This window comes from Lissotriton helveticus, chromosome 12 (assembly GCF_964261635.1).
Source record: "Lissotriton helveticus chromosome 12, aLisHel1.1, whole genome shotgun sequence".
Classification (NCBI taxonomy): Eukaryota; Metazoa; Chordata; class Amphibia; order Caudata; family Salamandridae; genus Lissotriton; species Lissotriton helveticus.
Window position 1 is genome coordinate 735,775,130 of NC_136073.1, and position 23,728 is coordinate 735,798,857.

The 23,728-nt window shown below is 40.8% G+C and overlaps 1 protein-coding gene across 1 annotated transcript in view; it reads right to left on the reverse strand.

Moving 5' to 3' along the window:
* VPS45 (vacuolar protein sorting 45 homolog) overlaps positions 1-23,728 on the reverse strand; it is a 216,785-nt gene that overhangs the window by 185,429 nt on the left and 7,628 nt on the right. The window contains exons 3-9 of the mRNA XM_078671388.1: positions 22,436-22,496; positions 16,827-16,906; positions 14,712-14,780; positions 8,852-8,989; positions 8,061-8,171; positions 3,007-3,141; positions 1,418-1,531 (exon numbers count right to left, since the gene is read on the reverse strand). Of these exons, the coding sequence (XP_078527514.1) occupies positions 1,418-1,531; positions 3,007-3,141; positions 8,061-8,171; positions 8,852-8,989; positions 14,712-14,780; positions 16,827-16,906; positions 22,436-22,496 (708 nt within the window). The remainder of the gene's footprint in view (positions 1-1,417; positions 1,532-3,006; positions 3,142-8,060; positions 8,172-8,851; positions 8,990-14,711; positions 14,781-16,826; positions 16,907-22,435; positions 22,497-23,728) is intronic.

The following is a 23,728-nucleotide window of genomic DNA, read 5'->3' on the forward strand; positions in this document are numbered from 1 at the left end:
CTTGTGCTAAACAATTGGTGCTATGGTACTGATAACTATGTGCGATATAATGTTTACCTGCTGCTATGATGATACCAATGATATGAAATTATTTTTTTGGTTTTAATCTTTAGAGCTTGGATATGTGTTTTATATTGAGTGTTTTAAAACCATAATCAATGTTCTTACATTTTTATTCTTATTTGATTATTTATAAAGATGGGCATTGTATTTCTACATCACTTTTATCAAACATAAGCAATATAATAATATTTGTTATTTGTGGGTTTAGACTTGATTATAAATCGAAGTCGACCCTGTGGGATGTTGTTTGGCGGGTTTTGCACATAAGTTATTATTATTTAATTATCTATTTATTACTATGTATTTATGGTACTATTCTCAACTTCAAAGTATACATGTATTTATTGTTGAGATGTTCATCGTAAAAAGGACATTTACGTAGTATGTTTTCCATGTCCACTACAAAAATGTTGCACTGTCAGTTTATAATGGTGGAAAATGCCTGGTAGCATGTCATGTGATCAAGGTCCCACGAGGATCGAAGCGCGTACTGGGCTTCGAATAAACACGCAATTGCACTGAAATATTGGGTTCGCTTCGTCTTTTTCCAAGAAACGAGTGGAGTGCTAGACGAGTACGAGATAACCTAAATATATATGTATATAAATATATGTGTTTGCAGTCTTACAATAAAGGGTTTTATTCAGTTTCTTCAGGGCAATGACAATGAAGGCTCGAAAGTTTGAAGTTCTTTGGGAAAAAACTAAGGTCAGTAACTCACTTCTGTAAACTAATGATTTGCCTTTCACTTGGACAAGAACTAGAACTAAAACCATCACAACAAGTGAAAACTAAATTGCTGAAAGAGAACACATTTGTAGTGATCTAATTTTATAAAACTAGAATGCCGTACGAGGATGAATGATCCATGGTAGGATGTAATCAGCTTTAGAACAAGTTACCAGTCACCTTTTTATTATCTTTGTTTTGAAGGGTAATTTATCCAAATGTATGATGCATAAACATCAGTCGTAAGTATTAAATCATGGCACACTCACATATTGGATGGGTTTTGTAATAAAATGACATCTTTAGGACCCAATTGTGGTTAGAAATTCAACAAGCTACTGGCATGACAAAATTACAATAGCTGAGTATTCCTGTTAAAGCATTGCACGTTCTAAAATACACTATTTCAAGAATCTGGGGTACATTTATAATTTACAAAAGGCAGACTTTATTGATGCACCCTCTGGGTAGAAAAGAGAAATCCCAGACATCTCACAACAGAAGTATTAGGAATATGCAAGACAGTGACGGCCCTTATGGCAGCTGAAAATCTAGGACAATTGGTGAATTAGTGCAGGAAATTATAGATCACATTGTTCCCTGCTTTGCATTCATTTTTGTTTACCTTCATGTCTGCAATGGACTCAAGTTTCTGTTGGTCCTTGGGTTTTTTCTTCTGAAAATCTTCCATTAGGTTTTTGATGTTTGTTCCTATCTCGCCAAAGTTCAGGTACATGTTCTGCACAAGGGAAAAACATATATAAATATTTATAACCAATTAAAATACTACCCTTTCCAATGAGTACACTAGACTACTCGTTCAGAAAGTCTTGGAAGATAAAGTCCTCCAGAGTCCAAAGGTGATGAAGAAAAGTCAAATGAAGTGACACCAGCAAACCTCAAGGTTTGGGACAGAGAAGTAAGCAAGGGGGAAAGACAGAAGAAAAACAAAGAGTGACAACAGAGAAGAAAGTAGAGAGTTGTGGGTGGAATGCGAGAGGTGGCAGAAAAGACAGAAGAGAAGGATAAAAGAGAAAGAGTAAGAGAAGAAGAGGGGGAGACAAAGAGAGTAAGAGAAAGCGAACAATAAGACAAGAAAAAGAAGGAGGGAACAAAAGAGAAAGTGAGTTAGAGAAAACGGTGAGAAAAATAATGAAAGGACACGAAGAAAAAAGATATTGCTTGGCAGTACACTGGTCATTAGAAATGGACATTGTATTGGTTTTGCATTCTTTAGGAGTCAAGACATTAAATACTGAGTAGTATTTTTCAGCAGTAATAAGGATTAAGCTTCCAGCTAAAATAGTACTTCTGATCATCCCTAAAGGGCACATTTTCTAATAATTAGAGGATGCCTTTTCAAGTTAGAATTAATAAAAATAATCATTTTTATATGATAAGTGACAGTGGTCATTGCTCAGGGTAAAACAATTCCATTATAACATACATTTAAACTTTATGTCCTCAAACATAGTTGTATTTCTGTTAAACATCTGCTCGATTCTTGGAGTCCCTAAGTTTCAGACCCATCATTCTCACCCCGGCCATTCTTTGCTTCTTCACACAACATGCAGAAAACTGTAGTTCACTTTAAGGGATTTGATGTTTAACTGTTCAGTCATATTACTTTGAGCTTGAAGACCTAAATGCATAAATCAAAAGCACTAAAACTAATTTCAATTTTAATTCCAATTTTAAATGAAAATAAATATTTGACAAAGGTAATCATTCGTCTGGAGAATAGAGGGGAAATCATGTCCCCCAGCTTTCATATTTTTTATTTAAATACTTTCAGCCCAAGTGTTTTATGCCACATCATGCCACACAGCAAAGCATGAATATAAAGAAAATCCTAAAACTAGAAAGAAATAATCAAAATTAACCAGTGTGAGCACCTATCTCTGAATTGAGCTGCTCTGCTGTGGCTTGGCCAATGTAATTTTTATCCACTTACATCTTCCTAGCTGCCCATAGCATGATTACAGACTTTATTTATAGAGGATACAATACTGTAGAGCAAATGTTGGCATAAGTGGCAGCCTGAATCTGAACTTAATGGTATTAAGAAGCTGCTGTTCACTAAGAGCTGGGTTCTGCATGAATCAATGAAGGTTTCAGGAGCCATGTTTTATTGACACCTTACATGGTTCACTGACTGCATTTCTGCTTGGTCAGATCCACCCTCCACCTTTACATGATAAGGGAAGAACATACGTTGGCATAGAACTCATCATTCTCCGCAGACAGTACAACTTCTCGCAGGTCTTTGTTGATGCCAGGCACTCTGGAAAGGTCGATACGGTTGTTGTTTATCCCCAGTAATTCATGCACCATTGCCTGATATGTCCACTAGAATGTACAAAACAGAGATATGTAAATAAGTAGTATTGTATGAAACATAAAAGATAGACCTGGGAGTCTTAAGCATGAACGTACCAGTGTATTACACCCCTGCCCAAGTAACTGACTAGTATCCAGAATTGGGAAGGGAGTGCAAAAGGCTTGGACATAACAGATATGATGAGTAAGAAGATGGTGATCTCTAACCTTCTATTTCAACCCTCTCTCTCTCCAACAGCACTGATTCACTTCTCATTGCCTTTGAGATAGATCTATAGTTCAGCATGTTTTATACGCAGAGGACAGAGAGAAAGAGGACAGGCTTCTTTTACCGTTATGGTACACACTATACATAAAGAAGATGCATTCAATTACACAATAAAAATATTTACACTCCTTTTATAAGTCTCAAAACACATTCCCAACTCTTTCCTTGCACTTTGCCTCCATCTTAAATCTACTCTGATTGCAGACAAGACCTACATATTGGCACAAGGAAGCTGTAGCTTACATCTAACCACAGGTGTGCAGGAGATGCAAGTACTCTGCACTCGTTTTCAATTTGGTGTTAGGTTCTGAAAATAGGATAAAGCTTTTTCAAAGTCTTTGTTTCCTTGCTGGGGCATGGTAAGGACATGTGTGAATACAGGGAAGATACTCACATGAAGAACTAATTATTTGTAAGCAGGTTTTCCTTTTCTAGTATGGAATCGTCTCCAGATTTATTGGACACCTATTAAATGAAAACGGGACCAAGTCTCTTTTGATTTATCCACAAAATCAATCAGCAATATGATGGGAGTGTTACTAAACCAAAACTGACCGCAGCCAATAAGCCACAATGCTTAGTTGGAAGGGGAAACAGCCTTTACAACAAGGTGTTTACCACACTGTGCCTTTCCAAACATGTTTTACTACGCATGTTTTTGACACGTACATGCATTTACATGACATGCCTTTACCACACATTTACGGTAAGTTGGGGGCGTGGGGGGGTCTCCCCCCATAAATACATTGTTTTTACATAAACAATGCGTGGTAATGGCATGCATTGCAAAAACATATGCGTTCTAAAAACAATGCGGGGCAAAAAAAGCGTTGTAAAGGCATGCAAAGTATTTCCCTGCGCTGCGCTGTCATACTACCGTTGTTATCCTACAAACATAACCATCCACAAGGTGGTGATGTACTGATGTCACAGGCCAAGTGAATAGATCTCTAGTCACTTATCCTCTACCTTCTCCCTTAGACACTATCTCACCAGCTGCCATTGGTAACTATCCCACCTCCCAGTACAAAGATCTATTTCACCTCACATTCCTTGGGACTGGCCAATTCAGCACCACAAAAGCCATCCTGCATCTTTCTAAGACATCATAGACAGTACCAATGGAGAGAACTATACACTGGCCCACGGGTGTCTCTCCATATAATATGTGAAGGCGATGTCAACTTTTGACAAAATAAACTACAGATGGACTTTTATGAGAGTAGCAGCTTGGCCTAATTCAGCTTCTTACAGTGCTAAGCAACCTCACAAGGTCAAGGGTCTACGACAATAGACATCTGAAAACCAATGACCCCCCCGTTGAGATTTAGGAGAGTGGAGTCCCAATGGTGGACCTCTGGCCTCAGACTGGCATGAGAGCTGCTAACGGCGAGTGTATGAGGGGCTCGTATATGGGAAAAGCCTTAAAATGTGTAAGAGTTTTCACGTTTTAATCTTCCATAAATTGAAAGTGTAGCAAGCAATTTACATGGAGACTTTAAATTTGCAGCAGACCAACAATCACCTCACTGGATCACACTTTCATGTTTTGTTCATCTTAAACACACACCTGATAATCTCAGTGGTGGTGATATTTTGTTAGGTAAGTACATGAATGGTCATATTAACATTCACATTCAGGTCAGAGCAATTCTCAAGGTAGTGCTTTTGCTTGATTTGGTGTAAATCCTTTCAGTTGGTTCGAGAAATATGGGTGGACTTCAATGGTTAAAATATAGAGCCACCTGGATTGTTAACTCACAGAGGTCAGCAAACCCTACTTTGCAGACCTTCTGCAGACCCAGGATTTCAAATGTATTCAAATCCAATTGGTCAAGTGAGCTTTTTCTTATGTGGGTTAATTCACGACAGCAAATCTCAAGTTGAGTTCCCGCACCAAAAGCTCTCCGTCTGGCGACACTCAACTTCAGGAAATTTTTTACATCTGCAATTACATGACCCAGTGATTTTGTCCCCACATCGTGATAAAACATAAATGAAATGATATGTAAAGCTGCAGGGGTAGTATAGTCGCCTGGCTCAGGTGGAGGACCCAAAGGAGGGACTCCCTTTCCCTATGAATAAAATAAAATATATTTTTTTTAAAGCCAATTTTACTTTGGGGTTCCTAGACAGCCGTCAGGAGAATAGAAGGAAGGAGATGAGTGAGAAGCAGCATCAAAGTTATAGATGTGAAAGGAATAAAAGAAGAAGACAGCAAGAGGTCAAGAAGATTAAATGGAGGTTTAGGGATGAGAAGGTAGGATGTACATAGAAGACAGCGAAGAGAATGAGGAAGATTTAAAGGAGAGAGGAAAGGGGAAAAGGCGATAAATGGGACCAAGGAAAGAAGTAGAGAATGAGAGGATGGAGATAAGGATGAGCGAGAGAAGGGGATGCAAAGAGGCAGAAGTATTGATCAGAGAGACTGAAGGGGGAAAGAGATGAAAGGAGAAAGGTATTAAGATAAGGAAGAGAAGGGAAAGGCTGGTAGAAGGAGGAACTCAGATTCATAAGCAGGCTTACAACTATCATTAGTGCAGTAGATGTAGTAGCACGTGTGTCTGCAGGACTGTTAGTAGTCAGTCTTTTATTTCCCATGAAGAATTAAAAATAATAGGAAATATCTTTCCTGATATCTTTAAGAAGATTTACCTTTTATTCCAATCTAGGAAAGATGTACTGTGGGTGTCTGCTATTAGTGCTAACTACTAAAGTTTGTAAATATTCAAAAGATTTAATACAAGTATTTGTTTCACTAATAGTTTTAAAGGGCTGACCATATTTGGCGAAGTATAATTAAAGTGGGATTAAAAAGAAAAGCAACAGTAGGTAGAGAGAAGACGACATTAAGTCGCAGTAGTGCTCTGTGTCACGGTAAAGGAAGAAGGAGGCAAAAGCAATAACGGGACAGTGGAGGACAACGATGACAGGGAAGGTGGAGAAACGAGGATTAATGAGGAAGAGAGAGTGACGGGGAGATGGAGGATGACCGATAAAAGGATGCAGACATGCATTTCCATGGCGCGCTAATGTTTAAATTAATTGCTCCTTGACTTCAGCAATGGAAGGATATCCTCACCCGATCAAAAAGTATGGTGTAACCTAAATATTATGGGGACGCAACAAACCCAAGAATGGGGGGGAAAGCCACTGAATCAGGAACAGCAAATTGAAACAGACAAGAACGCTATACAGCCATGAGGAAGGGATAAAAAAGTGTGCAACAAGCGAAAGTACAGTCCGGTTTCAGCACGCTAAGCTGACTAATAATGACAAAGCACTGGAAACCGCAAGGCCATGGGAGGCCTTAGTAGTTTCGCTGCAAGTGGCGAGCTCTGATGATAGCTCGGCACTAAGCGCACAGGTGGGACTCACTAGAGCATGCGAACAGGGGGAAAGCCCCTGAAACGCCACTAAGAACCTACTGAGAGAACGCAAAGGGAGATTGGCAAGCATAGTATTAACGTATCTACGTTGAGTGAGGTTGAGTGAATTGTTGCTCTATAACACAGGAGCGGAGATAGATTAGGACACACCGGTGGAAGTGGGAGGGTTAGGAGGGAGGAGGGAATGGGCTGGCTTATAACATGTTATATTACTTGGTTTGACTGTTTTAGACACATTCTGGGTAAGGGGGGACTTATGCCGGATTGATGTTTGATCATAAAGTGCGTGGCAAGAGGGGCTCTGGGTGGGAGTTATGTATGTAAGCTCTGACCGTTAAAAGTGACAGGGCCTTGCAAGAGCATTGCCCAATGGGGTCTGCAGACATGCCAATAACCAAATACTGATACTACTGTAATAACTGCCAATGTTTATTGGAAAAAAACAGTTAAAACAATTAAACAAAATATGAGGAAGGGATAAACCCAAAGCCAACTCTGAGTATATATTAAGGTATTAGTTAAAATGCTGCTGTAGCTAATGTCAGAAAAAAACGTCAAAGTTCTGTGAATCAATTCACCCCTGCTATGGTAGAGAATTAGTACACCTGCTGAAGCTGGCCACCCAGTAGATGCTCAACAGAAACCTGAATTCAACTATGGCAAAACAAATCTTTCAACAAGCTGTTTCGAATGAAGAAACATGGTGCTAGATCCCTGGAAGTCCAGGGTCCAATACTGGAATTCAACCCAAGCCCAATAGCATAGCCAAACTACAATCTTTCAGGAAAGGCCTGAAAACTGAACTATTCCCATGGGCATTCATTTATTTATTTTAGAATTTAATTTAAACTACAGACATTAGTGGGAGGTGAAAGAAGAATAGTGCTCTAGGCTCATCCCCTCCATGATTAGACAACAACTCATTCTTGCTGTTTCTTATTATCTGCAGCATAGTATTCTATAATATTGTTAGTAAAACAATAAATAAATACATTTTAAGAACTATTTGCAGTGTTGAAAAAACTATGAATTGACAATTGTTTGATTTGATCTCTTGCAATTTTTGTTAGTGAAACCTTTCTGGGTCAAGACGACACGGTTAAAGATAACCTCAGTGATTCTGTACTTTACACACTCCAGCTAACTTGGTTACCTGATCAGAAAAGCAGCTTGCAATGACATGCCCCATGCAATGAACCTAAAAACTGACTGACGGGATTTCCCAAATGGAGCTGGCTTCACAAATTCCCTTTGCAGCAAATAAATCTTACCTGATTTAAAAGAGGTGTAATGGCATCGTCACAGCGATCCAAGATCAGTAGTAGTGGCGGCACCTCAGTCCTTCGGAAGTCAAAAAGCTCATACTCCTTTGTGATGACTTGCTAGTTAGAGAAGACACAAATAAGCAGGTCAGAGTCACCTGTAAAAGGAAGCCAGCGCATACAATAGAGGAATATCACTGGGGAATACAGGGAGTTGTAGAAGCTGTGCCAGGGAGCAGTTGGCATAATCATGGCAGAATGTAAAAAGGTATACATTATTTACTTTTCCATTGAAAATTCTTTACATATCACACTTCAGGGAACCGGTTCATACTGATGTCAGCTCCATGGAGAATAATGAAAGCTGACCGTTCCAAGGTGAAAGGCAGATTGTTTGGAAGTTATTTGTACTCTCAGGAAGGTGTTCCTTGGTGGAATGGTTCACCCTCCTCCAACTTCTTGTTGAGATGATCACCATAATGATTTAAAAAGATAATTTTGTATATTAATTGGGGCAGGTGAGAGAAACCTTGCGGTGTTAAACCAAAACCAGACCAGGCTCCTTGGCATGATAGAAATATTTATAGCAAGACCAAAACTATCCGAAGTCATCTCAGTTTTATAAGGTGGTCAATTTAGACTCCTTATGTTCACCGGTGGTGAAGACAATGCTTTCTTTTGTAAACTCTACAGCTGATAAAATATGCTGATACATGGAAGGGGCACAATCTTGGTAGCCAACTGAATAGGTAGACGAATGAGTGGCTGGCCATAGAGAGAATAGCGCACACAAACCTTACCTTGACTCCTTCAGCAAGTCTCTTAGCTGTGTCAGAGGATAACTGGTAGCGGATCATTGGGCACTTCTTCAAAGACAACAGCAAAGCAGTCAGTCCTTGGGATGTTCTGGACAGCTGCACAGGATCCCAGTTCCGGCCCTGGGAGGGACAAAAATATATGCTCTACGCTGATAGAAAAATACCTTAGATAAACCATCTATTGAAAGAGGAGTAAGTGGCCTAACAGTTTTTAAAAAGTCTTACTTTTTTTGTACCTGAAGACTACCGGTTAAAACTCAAATGTGTTTTATGGCTCGCTACTGGTTGCAAGGAAACCCTCAGGTATTCTTTCTTTAAACTTATAATCAAAGTTTCCTCCACTGTTGGAAATCTGAGCAGAGCTACAGAGTCAACACAAAACCTTGATTACGTTCTAGCAAATCCAATCACAGCAAGTCCCTGTGCTTGCATCAGTGCTGTGCCTGAATTCACAGCTAAACTGAAGAGAATGATATTAATATTGATTGCAACACACAGAAAAAGCAAATGTGTGGGTGTACCTGTCAATCTTTTTCCATCAATAGTTACTAACAAGCAAAAATGCCATGGGGCCTAAACTGTACACATAATATTCTATTACTTGAAACAGACCACCCACTTTATTGATTACTTATGAAGTAAATGTGTGCTGTACATCTGACGGCACCTTCTGATGAGAGCATTGTATAGACCTTTACCACAAATATGTGCTCTGCACCTTCCAATTAATCTATGCTTGCATTCAAATGCAGTCAATTGCAGTCAGCATTAGACTGCTTTGTTAAAAGTAATTAATTTGGCTGAATTTGGAGCTTTATGACCTTATAGGGGTGTTGATTTACTTTTTTCAGGATTTTACAAAACCTTTCCAGGTTACACAGAGTCGCAGCTACTAGGCATTATCCTGCAAAAATGTGTGTAGCCCTCTTTCACAGTCTTAAGTGTAAAAATGATGAAAGTATGTGTGCATTTTCTAACATTTATTTCCAGGTGCTGCAACCCCTCCCCAAACACTTGAACAATTTTGAGAGGTTCTCACTTCCCGTTCATACCCGGGAAAGAGGTTTTTTCCTACTCTCGTTCGGAGTGAATCTCTGACCATTCCCAGAGTGGACAGGGTCCTACTATTTCCATTCACAGGATTATCTGATCATTTCATGGTCTGGTAGGTGTCTTACTTTTGCCTTTGTCAGGATTAAAGCACTGGCCACTTCCATAGTGTGGAGGGATCATAAAATGGTTTGTGAATACCCACAAATGTTTTATTTTATGGTATGAATAGGTCTCCAGTGCATTACTGCTATGGGATACCCATAAACTACCCACAGAAGTATATTAACTTTTACTGACACCGCAAGGTGAGTAAATCTGTTAAAGACAACTTTTTTAATTCAAAAATAGTTTTTCCACTTGGAAATTGAGTTATTTGTACTTGTCAGTCAGTCAGTCAACTTTATCTAACTGGAAACCAGACATAAAAGCATAATTCATATAAAGCACAATAAAACAAATCATCATATCAAAGTATACAATATAAAGACTTATTAAGTCTTATGTACATGTACAATTCACTTTAGGAATGAGGTCCACTATTCCTATGGAAGGCCACAGTCAAACTGGTTAGCTCTCATTTTCTAATCTATGTGAAAGAAATGATCTTCTATAAAGATTAAGGATCACTGCCATTCGGAACCTTTCAATTGTTTACAATTCAAATAAATATGCTGACCAGCTTTTGAGAAAAAAATATGAATTCTTCCTGTTTTGAAAGTTATGTTATGTTATGTTATACCACTCTTTTATAGCGCACGGCTACCCCAAAGGGTGTCCCGGCGCTTTGGCAAAGAGGCCTGAATACCAGCAGAACACAATAACAGCAACTCACAGCGGTCCTAGAGCTTATGAAGAGAAGAGCAAGGTCTTTAGCTCTTTTCTAAAAGAGAGAAGGCTGTTGGCTTTACGCAGAGTAATAGGGATCTCATTCCAGCGTCATGCCGCCACATACTGGAAGGACCGTCCTCCCATCCGGGCACGTTTGATAGACGGTACATCCGCTTTAGCCAAATCAGCTGACCGCAACAACCTCCGTGGCACGTAGAAAGCCATGCGCTTCCTGATGTAGTTCGGACCCACTGAATGAATGGCTTTAAAAGCCAACGTGAGGATCTTAAAAACAATTCTTTTAGATATAGGTAGCCAGTGCAGTCTATGTAGCAGCTCTGAGGCTCTTGCTCTCCGTGGCAGGCCAAATATGGCTCTCGCCGCTGAATTCTGCACTATTTGCAGTCTGGCCAACAAATATTTGGGCAGTCCTGAATATAGCGCGTTGGCGTAGTCGAGTCGAGACCCTACTAACGCCTGGACCGTAGTTTTTTTATGCTGCAAGGAGAGCAGTGGGAGAAATTTTCTAAGCATCTTCAAGATGCCGAAACATTTCCCCGATAGCCCCATAATATGGGGTCTAAAAGACAGATCATCGTCGCGCACTACACCAAGGTTCTTTACTTGGGACGATGTCTTCTCCGGTGGGAACATGTCCTGGGGCCACCACGATTTCCAACAGGGATCAGGGGCACAACCAAAGAAAAGCAACTCAGATTTATCCGAGTTGCATTTCAGGCTGTGCCGCTGGAACCACGCAAAGACCGCACTCAGACAGCCTTTGATCCTGTCGCCGTCAAAAACCTCTCCCTTCCTGCAAGTAAACAGGAGCTGGGTGTCATCAGCGTAGGATATGATCTGGGCACCAAAAGCCTCCGCTACCTCCGCCAGAGGGGCCATATAGATATTAAAAAGGGTGGGGCTCAGAATGGATCCTTGAGGAACCCCCACCTCTAGCGGTGGCATTTCAGCGGAGAATGGAGGTGCCCAGATCACCTGTCGACGACCTGACAAAAAGGATTGAAACCAATCCAACACCGTCCCACGCAACTCGATCTCCCAGAGTCTAAAAAGGAGACCGTCATGTGGGACGGTGTCGAAGGCCGCCGACAGGTCAAGCATGACTAACATAGCCTTCCCCCCGAGATCGAGGGTTTCTCTGATAGCTTCGGTAACCTCCAGGAGGGCTGTCTCCGTGCTATAGTTCGCACGGAAACCAGATTGAGAATCATGGAGAATGTTGTTACTCTCAATAAAGTTGGTAATCGTATGCTGGACATGTTTCTCAACCACCTTAGCCAGAGCAGGAAGCAGGGAGATAGGTCTATAGTTAGCCTGCAACAGGGGATCTAATAGACGTTTTTTGAGCAACGGCAAAATCAATGCGTGTTTCCATTCCTGTGGTACCACTCCCGAGCTCAGAGAGAGATTAAGCAAGGGGTTCAGCAAGATGTTAATTGCTGACGCCACTCTACCCAAGCATTTTGCTGGACATACATCCAGAGGTGAGCCAGACTGAAGCCGTGACAACAGCTCGTGAGATGTGGCACAGGCCATCGGTGGGAAGGCCGATAGTATGGGCCCTGTCTCTTCCCCCAATAACCGTACCGAGCTCAGCTTATCTGCTAACGCATCAGCATCGGCAGGGGGAAAAGATTCCTGAATAGTTTTGATTTTAAGTGCAAAAAAGTCAGCGAGCTGCTTGATCCACCTTTCTGTATGAGAGAGAGTAGGAGTGCATGCAGCAGGAGCAGCAAACTCCTTTACTATTCTAAAAAGTTCCCTACTCATGTTACCCGCGTCATCTATTCTGCGCTCTAGATATTCTTTTTTGCCTTCGGAGATCTGTTTATGGTAGAGTTTAATAGCCTCACGATATTTTATTTTTTCCTCTAAATCATATTTGCGCCGCCACAATCTTTCGGCTATTTTGCAGTCCTGACGCATTTTCCGTAAAGCAGGAGTAAACCAAGGGGCGGACACACGGCTGAGGACTGAATTGGCTGACTTGGCAGGTGCTAGCTCCTCAAGTCTTGATCTCAGCCACTTCTGAACCAGATCCAGGTCAGAATCTAAGTCACCTGTAAGTTTGCAGGGATGTCGACAAAGAGCATCCGACATCATTTCTGCCGTAACTAGATGAAAGGCTCTTAATTGTCGGGTCACGCCCTTCTGTGCTCTCTGGCCAATCCTGGTCCCGTAGGGGATATCAAAATTTATTAAAAAATGATCCGACCATAATACAGGAAGCGGCGGGGACACAGCAATCTGAGTCGTAGAAAAAATTAAGTCAAGGGAATGACCTTTAATATGAGTGGGTGTATCAATATAGGGGACAAGCCCGAGCAATGCAGTAATATCCCGCAGTTTGGCCGCATCGGGGTCCGCTATCATATCCATGTGCAAATTCAGATCCCCTAACAGGACACAGTGTGCTGATCGCATGCAGGGTATAGAAAGTGCAGCCTGCAGATCATCAAAGAACGAGCCAATGGGCCCAGGCGGTCTATAAACAAGGATCCCAGTGCATGTCTGAGAAGCCGACAGGCCAAGTGTAAAGCCTAAGGCTTCGCAACCTGCGATATTCTCCACAGGGAAAGAAGTGCATACAAGGGCTTTATCCACTATAAGGGCCACTCCACCTCCCCTGCCGCCGACTCTGTCTTTCCTTAAGATAGTATAGTTAGGAGGTAAGGCACAGGCCAAATCCGGTCCGGAGCCTTCCCCTAGCCAGGTCTCTGTTAAAAACAGACAGGACATATTAGAGTCCGAAAGAAGATTCCAAATGTCCGTGGCATGTCTGGCAAGGGATCTGGTGTTCAGGAGAGCACATTGACAGTGCAGAATAGGAGGTGTCAAAACTGTTTTCGGCGAAACCTCAGGGCGCCATCCACAGGCAGGACAGCCTTTCCTCAGGTGGCGTCCTCCGGGAAAGACACAATGACACAACGGAGAGTGAATGCGCAATGCATGCAACATAGCAGCACCATACACAATCATTCTCAATCCAAGCTAAAAAACCAAATAAAATTAAAAAAGTAAGCCAGAAAGTACTAAATGTAAAACAGCCAGAGTCCCACCTCGTACACCTCCGAGACGCTGACGAGCGCAGACGGGCAGAACTCTGGCACGACTCAGGCGCAGGGAAGGCGCTTCCGCTGCGCGTCACCGCTGCGCTACAGGCGATCTTTAAATAGCGTCCTCTCCGCGTCCCAGATCTGCTGGACGCTCCAAAATGGCGCTCACACTTTCCTTCCCACACCAAGATGTCCCTGGCACCCACAACCTCCCGGGAACCCGGACCCGCCAAACAGCGGTGGCTCTTCCTGAAAATTATGGTGCAAGGTAAGGGACAGGAGCGTAATTTAAGAACAGGGGAAAGCGAAAAAAATAATTATTAAATAAAATCCAAAAACGGGATTTTTAAAAGTTTTCAGTGCGAGTAGATAGAGCGCGACCAGCGCGACCAGCAGCGAGGCGCCGATGTAGATCTCGGCCTCAGGAAACCTTACCAGGTTCTCTCCTCGTGCAGCTCGCCCTAAATAGCGTCCTCTCCGCGTCCCAGATCAGCTGGACGCTCCAAAATGGCGCTCACACTTTCCTTCCCACACCAAGATGTCCCTGGCACCCACAACCTCCCGGGAACCCGGACCCGCCAAACAGCGGTGGCTCTTCCTGAAAATTATGGTGCAAGGTAAGGGACAGGAGCGTGATTTAAGAACAGGGGAAAGCGAAAAAAATAATTATTAAATAAAATCCAAAACGGGATTTTAAAAAGTTTTCAGTGCGAGTAGATAGAGCGCGACCAGCGCGACCAGCAGCGAGGCGCCGATGTAGATCTCAGCCTCAGGAAACCTTAACACCAAAGTGAATGAAATACATTGCTCGACTGGAAAACAATGTTAATCTGTCACAACAATCACCACCATTATAAAAAATACATTGATAGTGTGCTTCATACCTGACAGCAACCCAGAATGTTTAGGGAAAACACATGCGGACTCACAGCGATGTAATCTCCATAAAACTCCTATTGAAATCAAATACAAAACATCACCATTTAGGCATCAACACACATTGTTTTATCATAATAGTGAATCTCCTCCCAAGCCAAAGTGTTACAAAGACAAAAGGCTTGTTAAACTCCATTTGACGTAAGGGGGTGCACAAAATATTGACGACGATATGGCGTTCATCTTATTTAAGAGAGCAAGGAAAGGAGGTATGTTACAGAGTCTCCCAAAAGAAAAGCAATCTCTTGGTTCATATTGCCTCATCATGAAAGTGGAATTCATTAATAGCAGCAATACCCCTGCATCGACTCAGAGATAGTCCAAGGGCAAATTTCACACTCTTTTAGACAGCGCAGAAGTGAAGTGTGATGAGAACAAATGCTTGAATAAATCAGAACAGATAGCAATTACTCTGGGCTCATCTCATTCTGTTGTTTTTAGATTGACTGTGCTATTACAGCCAGACACCACCGATTCACAAATTGGTGTTGGTGCAACCTGAAATGGACTGTCCATCCAAACTGCTTGACCATGTCTTCTCTGTAATGGAATACAAGCATACAGTTCAGATATGATGGTGGTCCCCTAGCTACTGGCGCAAGCAGAATCTCAATGATGAGGCCCAACAAGGAGAATCATATCTCACTATTATATCCTTGTAGTTCCATTCAAAGAGGATAAGGCCTCTTGTTTCAAAATGGACTATCCATTACTGAGCTGAGCCAAGACCAGATTTGCATATGGTTGCTCTATATCCATAATGGCACAGTGAGTAAACACATTGTGGTCCAGAATATGGTTAATAATAATTCAAGTCTTCCAACCACCAGCTTTTACTTCTTTTCCAAACTAAGAAATATCTTAATACTGGTGTGTATCCTATCATCAAACAGAAGGTAAGGTCTAAATTTAGTCAGAATATTTATTGCTACTTCGATTCCATCAATTGCTTTAATCGAGAGAGTTTCTATTACGTAAGACTGGAGTGGTTATTTCTACTTTCAGATCAAATAACACTATAAAAGCAGGCTTTGAAAGACCGACAAGGTGTGGAAAGCAGCCTGTGACTGCTTGTAGACAAAAGAATGCCCTGGTAACATATATTTCATCCACTAATGCATTCAGGAAGGGTGGTCCAAGATCACCTCTAGACTAGAGAGTAGTTTAACAGCAGAGGAAAATGAGTCTATGTGTACTTCAAGATTACAGATTTTCTGATAGTAAAAGTGCAATTCCCAGCAGCTGGTGGTTTTTCTACGACTACTCACACCGTTTAATGCGGAGAAGGCAGATCTCATTAATTTTCATGATTCTTTGTTATTTTACAGACAACTTTGAGACCACCTTGTACACACTGGTGGGTTTAACTGCTGTGCTAAGCTCATAGATCAGAAACAAGTATTGTGCTTCAACTTGTGCTGTATCCTTTTACTATGCAGTGAGTGATGCATATGGTTTACACTCTAACACAAATGTTTTCGCTGATTTTGGCTAGGAACAGTGAATATCGGAGAATATAACTGCATGTTTTTTTAATGCTGCCTGGGGAGACAATGTGCAGTACAGCTAGTTTCAATAAAGAAAAGCTAGCAGCTGCAGTTGCCATTTTCAAGAAGAAAATATACTGTTAAATCAAACCTCAAACACAATTACAATAAACATCAAGCAAAAACCATATGAAAAATATTTGTGTTAATGATGGCTAGGTTTCTGGCCAACAGATACTATACTGTATATGTTAATATGGATTTTATAATAATTATTATTATTATTGGGCATGTGTAATTGAAAATAATTAAGCAATGTGGTGGCTTTTGAAACAACTTAAAAGCTTCCAGAGATGCATATTTTGTTCGGATATATTTTGGAAGTTGTGCTTCTTCCAAGTTGGGGCAGCTATTTAATACATAATTAAAGGTCTTACTTTCTTTATGGAAACATCCTACTCTGGAATAAACAATGGTGCCTCTCTTGGTCTGCTTAGGACATATTGCTACTTGACTGATCCTCTGGAGCATTAACTATTTGCACCTTTATGCAACAATGTGGTTCGTGATACACACCTGAACTTCGGCTACTACTTCCTGCTCGTCAGCCTCAGCCAGCGACTTGACATCACTCTTGCTGATCACGTTAGTAAAATCTGAAATCAACAAGAACATGACAGGGTTCCATTGGAGAAAAATGTTGCCAGTTTGGGCTGAGAACTAAAGCTTGAATTGGAAGAACCACACTTTAAAGGATCCAGCCTTTGTTGATACTTGCGCTGTATTCAAAATCAGTCTTATAGGGAGCGACATCAAATAACCTCAAAATGACCAATGTAATCTCTTCCAGGAGCAGTGAGACAACCAGCCAATGATGTCACAGGGCCGGTCATATCAGATTCATATGAAATGGGCAGGGGTTTATCAAGGACACTCCCTCCACTTATCTCTTGCATACTATTAACCTGTATCCTTCACAGGTATAGACAATGCCAAATGAGACTGGGCAGCCTATTTGCCATCAGAGAGATGTTCCCCGCCAGCAGAGTAAAAGGAAATGTGTGCAGGTGAAGAAGGGAGTAAAGGCGCAGGGTTAAAAACAGATGTCAAGAGAGGAGAAGGAAGACTGAATGTGCATAGGAAAACCACAGGAGAGGAAGTGTCTACCAAGAGGCAATATTGGAAAGAAAGTGGCTATCCCCAAGAGGGGTTTCTCCTCCATGCAGAGAGAGAGGACATTGATGCATGAGTCAGCGGTCAACAGTAATGAGGTCAATGGAGTGAAAAAGCCAGAGTATATTTCAAGAACCTTTTCTAACATCCTTCCTGAACCCTATTGTCAGACGAAGATGTTGCAAACAAGAAGGAGAATATATGCATTTGGGCAGCTAGTGGAGGTGTCTAATTTTGCCACAAAACATATTCTGGCCAAGATTGGAGGAGAGCAATCACTTGAACTACCGCAGTAAGATTAATACTGAGGGAAATGCAGAGACTTCTTTGCTATACATAAAGAACTGTTTTAATGTGAGCTAGTCTGCATCTATACCTAGATAGGTAAAAGTGAACACCCGGAATAGTCCAAACATCTGTTTGTTTAAACCGGATTAGTCATTGTGCAAGTCTATGGCTTAGAACTGAAGGTTCGCCTCTTAGAAACACTATGTTACGTTAGTCTGGAAGCAGCATAATATAGCCATTAGATTGATTGCTAGACCACTGGGCTATTTTTATAACCATCTTAGCAGGCCGCCCTCTGTTAGTTGCGGGGAGGGGGTAACGAGCAACTTTACTTATCCATCTTTTGTAAATAGACCTGTGTTGCCTAATATCCGTCCTGGTCCCCAGGATGGTATATTCACCCCGCCGATGCATACGGTGAACTCTGCGATAGGCGGGAATAAATTCGTAACATATACCCCCAACCCATTTACAACCTATGGTAGCACCCCTTTGCCTGTTAGTGGGATGGTCTATCAAGTCCCAATTCAGAATAGGTACCAGTCGTTGAGCTTTCTGGATCAGAATGATTGACATGAGATTGACCTTTCCCGGGGTGATGTAACTAGTAATAATTGTGGAAAAGTAACTATGTCCGTAAATGAATTGGACGATAAAGTGATTGTAGATTGTGTGTCGGTAGGGGGAGATGCCTCAAATTCAATGTATAACATAGAGCTTTTTAACCTAGAGGATAAAATGTCCATATTTAGTGATGGACCGCCTATTATCAGCCATGAGAGTGATAGGGTAACTTGTCATATTGCCAGCTGGAATAATGCAGGCCTAGCGGCAAAGGAGGATATGTTAGGATGGAAAGATTTTGTGAATTTATTTAACATCATTTGCCTCCAGGAAACCTGGTGTAAAGATTTTAGGGGCATTGATGGCTTTGTATCCTATGAACTTCCTGCCTTGGTCTCAACCCATGGCAGAGCTAAAGGAGGGTTGTTGGTGTTGATTTCAGTCAAGCTGCCTATCTCGGTGAAAAACTATGTAAAAGTGGGGGCTCATTCACAAATTCTATGGCTAGCGCAAGAAGCGGGTAGAAATATACTTTTGATTAATAATATATTTGATGGCACTAGACATGTTGCAATTAACGAATTAGATAGGGCATTGACTAATTGTGTTAAAAATTTTAATGGCGTTTTTGAATTTATTTTTGTGGGGGATTTTAACGTTTCAGTATGTCCATTATCATCTCAGAAGTTATGCGGTGTGGATAATCGTTTGGGGGATGCTGATGTTCATTTTCCCCATCACTCCTATGGAGAGACCCTGAATAACTTTCTGATAGACTATGATATGGAAATTATGGAAAATGTCAAAAATGATGAGGGTGAAAATATACCGACTTTTAAAGGAAGGGGCGCTAATACTATTATTGATTTTATATGCATGTCTTCAACACTTATTTCGCTATGTTCTGTGCCCAAGGTGGTTGATGTTGTGCTAAGTGATCATAACTGTTTAACTACTGAGGTAATAATATGGAACCATGTCTATATACGTGAACAAGGTAGTATTGTTAACATTGAACCTCATAGGCAGAATGGTTATAGGTTGAGGTGGAAGGGAGAAAAAGCGGATATAACATCTGAGTCCATCATCACTAGTTGTCTAATGGAAATCACGGCAATTTTAGAACAGGATGAAACCTCGGCTGACAGTATTGACCACTTTGATAGAATTAATTCAACCATCAATAAGAAGTTTACCAAAGAGGTTGGGCACAAGAATAGATACAAAAGGGGGTGGTTTGATCATGCTTGCTCTACTGCCCGAAGGGACCTTAAAGAGGCCTTGGCAGTTAAACCAAGAGACAAGAGTCTGGTGATTCAACTTAGGCAGGATTTTAATTTGATCCTTAAACGTAGAAAAGCCGAATTACAGCAGGAAGCGTGGGACAACCTCAGCCAAGCAGCAGAATTGAAGAATTGTACCTTGTTTTGGTCCACGGTGAATAGTCCATTCCTAAAAGATGAAAAGGTACCAGAACTCACATCAAATGTGAGTATGGAATCTTGGATCCAACATTTCTCCATTATTTTTGACTCAAGTAATAGACCTGTCCCCAATGGAGAAGGCTGGCCTATCGTAGCCTTAAATATCACCATAGATGAGGTTATGGTTAGCATAAGAGCCAGTAAGGGAGGGAAGGCCCAGGGACCCGATGGAGTACCCATAGACGTGTATAAGACCGCACCGGAGATTTGGGGCCCATTGTTGGCTAAAATCTTCAATGCAGCTATCTGCTGTAAAATACCGTCTACTTGGGAGGAATCAATAATCGCTCCTATTTATAAAAAAGGTGACCGGGGCAATGCCAAGAATTATCGACCAATATCCTTACTGGACTCATCTGTCAAAATTATGAGTCGGGTCCTTTTAGTAAGACTAGAGGAATGGGCAGAAACCAATGAGATTTTAACTAATTGTCAGTTTGGGTTCAGAAAAGGACGTGGCACCATTGAGCAGTGTCTGAATCTAGAGCTTTTGATAGGGAAATATACCCAGGCCAAAAAAGGGTCGCTTTATTTATGTTTTGCTGACCTAAGCATCGCTTTCGATATGGTAGACCACGCTATATTATGGGCCAAACTGATAGAAATGGGGGCTCCTGAAGGTATAATTTATTTCCTGGCCCGCCTGTACGAAAAGCTTAGCACCAGTGTTCGATACGGACCTAATGGGGAGTGTACGACCAAGTTCAGGATCGGGAGGGGAATTAGACAGGGGTGTGTTTTAGCACCCCTGCTTTTCACCCTCTTCATAAATGAGGTGGATTCTGTCCTGCAGACAGTCACGGCGGATGCCCCTAGAGTTAACAATCTTAACATACCCGTGTTACTCTATGCGGATGACGCCGTGTTACTGTCCAGGACTCCCCTGGGTCTTCAACGTTTGATGGACTGCATTGTGCAGTTCATCAAAAACAGGAAACTGGTGATTAATAAATCTAAAACATATGTGATGGAGTGTGGGCCTGGACGAGCTAAAATGAAAAGTAAATCCCATTATTTTATTGATGGTGAACCGGTCCAAAAAGTTGAAAATTTCTGCTACTTGGGAATTACTTTTTCAAATAATGGTAGATGGGATATTGAACACAAAGCTGTAAAAACAAAGATGACTAGGAGTGCTAATGGGGTCTTTGTATTTGCCAAGAAGCTGGGGAGTAGAGGCATTAAAGACATGTTAAAAATTTATCAATCTAGATGTCTTTCTGCAGCCCTTTACGGGGCAGGTGTATGGGGTGTGTCACCAGCGGGGAGCCTTCAGGTAGAGGAGAATAATTTCCTGAAAAGGCTCCTGTGTTTACCCAAATCTACCTCCAACACCTTGGTTCACAAGGAAACAGGGATTCAAACCCTAAATGATATGATCATGTTAAGACCCTTATTATTGTGGCGCTCTATTTGGCTGAGTGATGGCACCTCATTGAACAGAACTATTATTGAGGATTGCCTTTCTTTGGACCAGCATCTTAAGATCCCTTGGATTAAATACATTATTGAATGCTTCCTAAAGATTTTTGGGCTTAATGTGACCAATGATCCATACAGTGCCTCTGATATCTCTAAATTAAATATGAAAATAACTTTTCTGAATTATTGCAACGAAAGGCATTCCCTGGAGGATTCTAAACTACCCACATGTATACTGTACAATAGCATGAATGATTTTACTGGATTTCATCCGTACTTGGTACAGGTAACCAGAGTCTCGCACCAGTTTGTACTAACCAGAATGAGGATGGGAATAGTACATTATCTTGTTGCGTGCCCCAATATTAAAATGCGCCCTAATGGACCCTGTGCATGTGATAATAAAACGGAACAGAGCACCAAGCACTTTCTCTTATCATGCAAATTGTATAGTGAATTACGGAAACTCTTTGTAAAGCCTATGTTGAAAAGATTTGGAGTGAGAACAATCACGGACTCTATGAAACTGCTTTTTAATTTGCACCATCCGGACATTTGCTTTTTTACTGCTACATTTTTGCTCAAATCAATCAGCGCCAGGAAAAGTATGTGTTTTTAAGCATTTTAAATATTTATTCCATCCCCCTCTGGATAATATATGCATTATGTGTTTTTCTTTTAATGAAATGTTTGTATCTGTAACTGTATGTGCTTTTATGGACATGTTTTTTTTAATGTTCCGAATAAAGCTTTATGAATTGAATTGAATCATCTAAAGATAAGGTACCAAACATATGATGAAAATACAATTTTACTTTATTACCAAACATATGATGTAAATACAGTTTTACTTTTTTTGTATTAGGCTATAAATATACTCATGGATCATGCACCTCTGTGATCTTTTTAAACAGTTCTTTAATCTGAATGGAGGCGTGGAAGTTTAACATGATGGGGGCGTATGCCAGTAAGCTATATTGATATTTCAAATATTTAACAAATAAAGAGAGAGAATTTAAAGTGAATTCACTAAACAGAAATCTCGACCTAGGGCCAAAATATTAAAAGTAGTGATAAATACAGCAAGGAAACAGTTACTTTTGAGGATGATCACTGTAAACAGATGAAGAAAAGTGTACAACAGGTGCCATAAACACAATCGACTGGATGAATATAACATCCTTCCATGTGGGGTTCACTTCAGAACATTTATAGTGCATTAAAGAATTATGGAACCATAGTAAGGATACTTACAAATGAAATAAACACAATACTTGGGTCTACGAAGTTCTTGAATCAAGAAATCCACATTTTCCTTCATGGAAAAAAAAGAAAAACATTGCAATTAAATAAATAAAAACAACAGAATTTTTTAAAGCTTTTCAATTTAAACCGCTGATTATGTATAAAAGAGAGGTAAACGTTTAGAGAAGTGAATAGGTTTAAAAGTGCTGAAAGCGAGGTTCATGAAGAGGTCGTGGAATAAAGGGTCAATTTGATAGCAAAAAACATTGTGAGGGGAAGAGTCATTAACTGTGTTATTTTTTATAGTAACATAACATGTGACACTAAATATTCAATCATAAAAGGTCCCACAGGAAGTTCAAAGGTAGTCTAACTTGAAGCATTACCCTGCGTTCTACACTCCACTCCAATGGGTGCATTTCTTATGTGATCACTTGTCAATGGTGGAGGATTGAGTGTGTCCAGCATTATCTATTAATTTATTTTTTAAAGTTCAATGTAGCACGAACTTGGCCCAAGGGCAGTGGAGCACTTTACATATGCACGTGATGACATTAAATATTTTATTTCGGCACGGAAAGATTAAGGACCAGATGTAGGTGGCTAAATACTGGTTGGTAATGCCGAAATTCGGTACATTTCAGCGTTACCGACTGGTATTTTGCCATTCCTATTGTAGATAAGGAATCGGTAAATAAGGAATCGGTAAATACTGATTCCTTATTGCTCTTGCATTTAAGGAATCTGTAATACTGATTCCTTAAATGCAATGTAGGAAGCACATTAAAGAGTGCTTTTGAGGCTTAAGAAATCGGTAATTACCACCAACTTCAAGTTGGTGGTAATTACTGATTTCCTTTAAAAAAATCACTTTTTTGTTTTTTGTTAAGTGCCATGTGGCACACAGTCATGCCCTTAGGGCATGCATGTACGCCACATGTGCACACATGCACATTTCAGGGGTTCAACAGGGTGTCCTTTTGACACCCTGGCACCCTTGAAAGTGCTCCCGCTATTAGCGATTCGGTAATACCAAATCGCTAATAGTGAATGTCTTCACATTCATTCCTATGGGCCTCCAAGCCCACAGAAATGAATGGGTAGGTATTCCTTATTACTGAAAATCTCAATTACCGATTCGGTAATTAGGAATATTAAGGATTTGGTATTTTTTACCGAATCTTTACCTACATAGGAAATACCGATTTCTTAATAGCAAATCAGTAAAATTCGCTATTAAGAAATTGGTATTTCAGATTTACCTACATCTGGCCCTAAGTGATTTGCAAAGATTCACAGGCT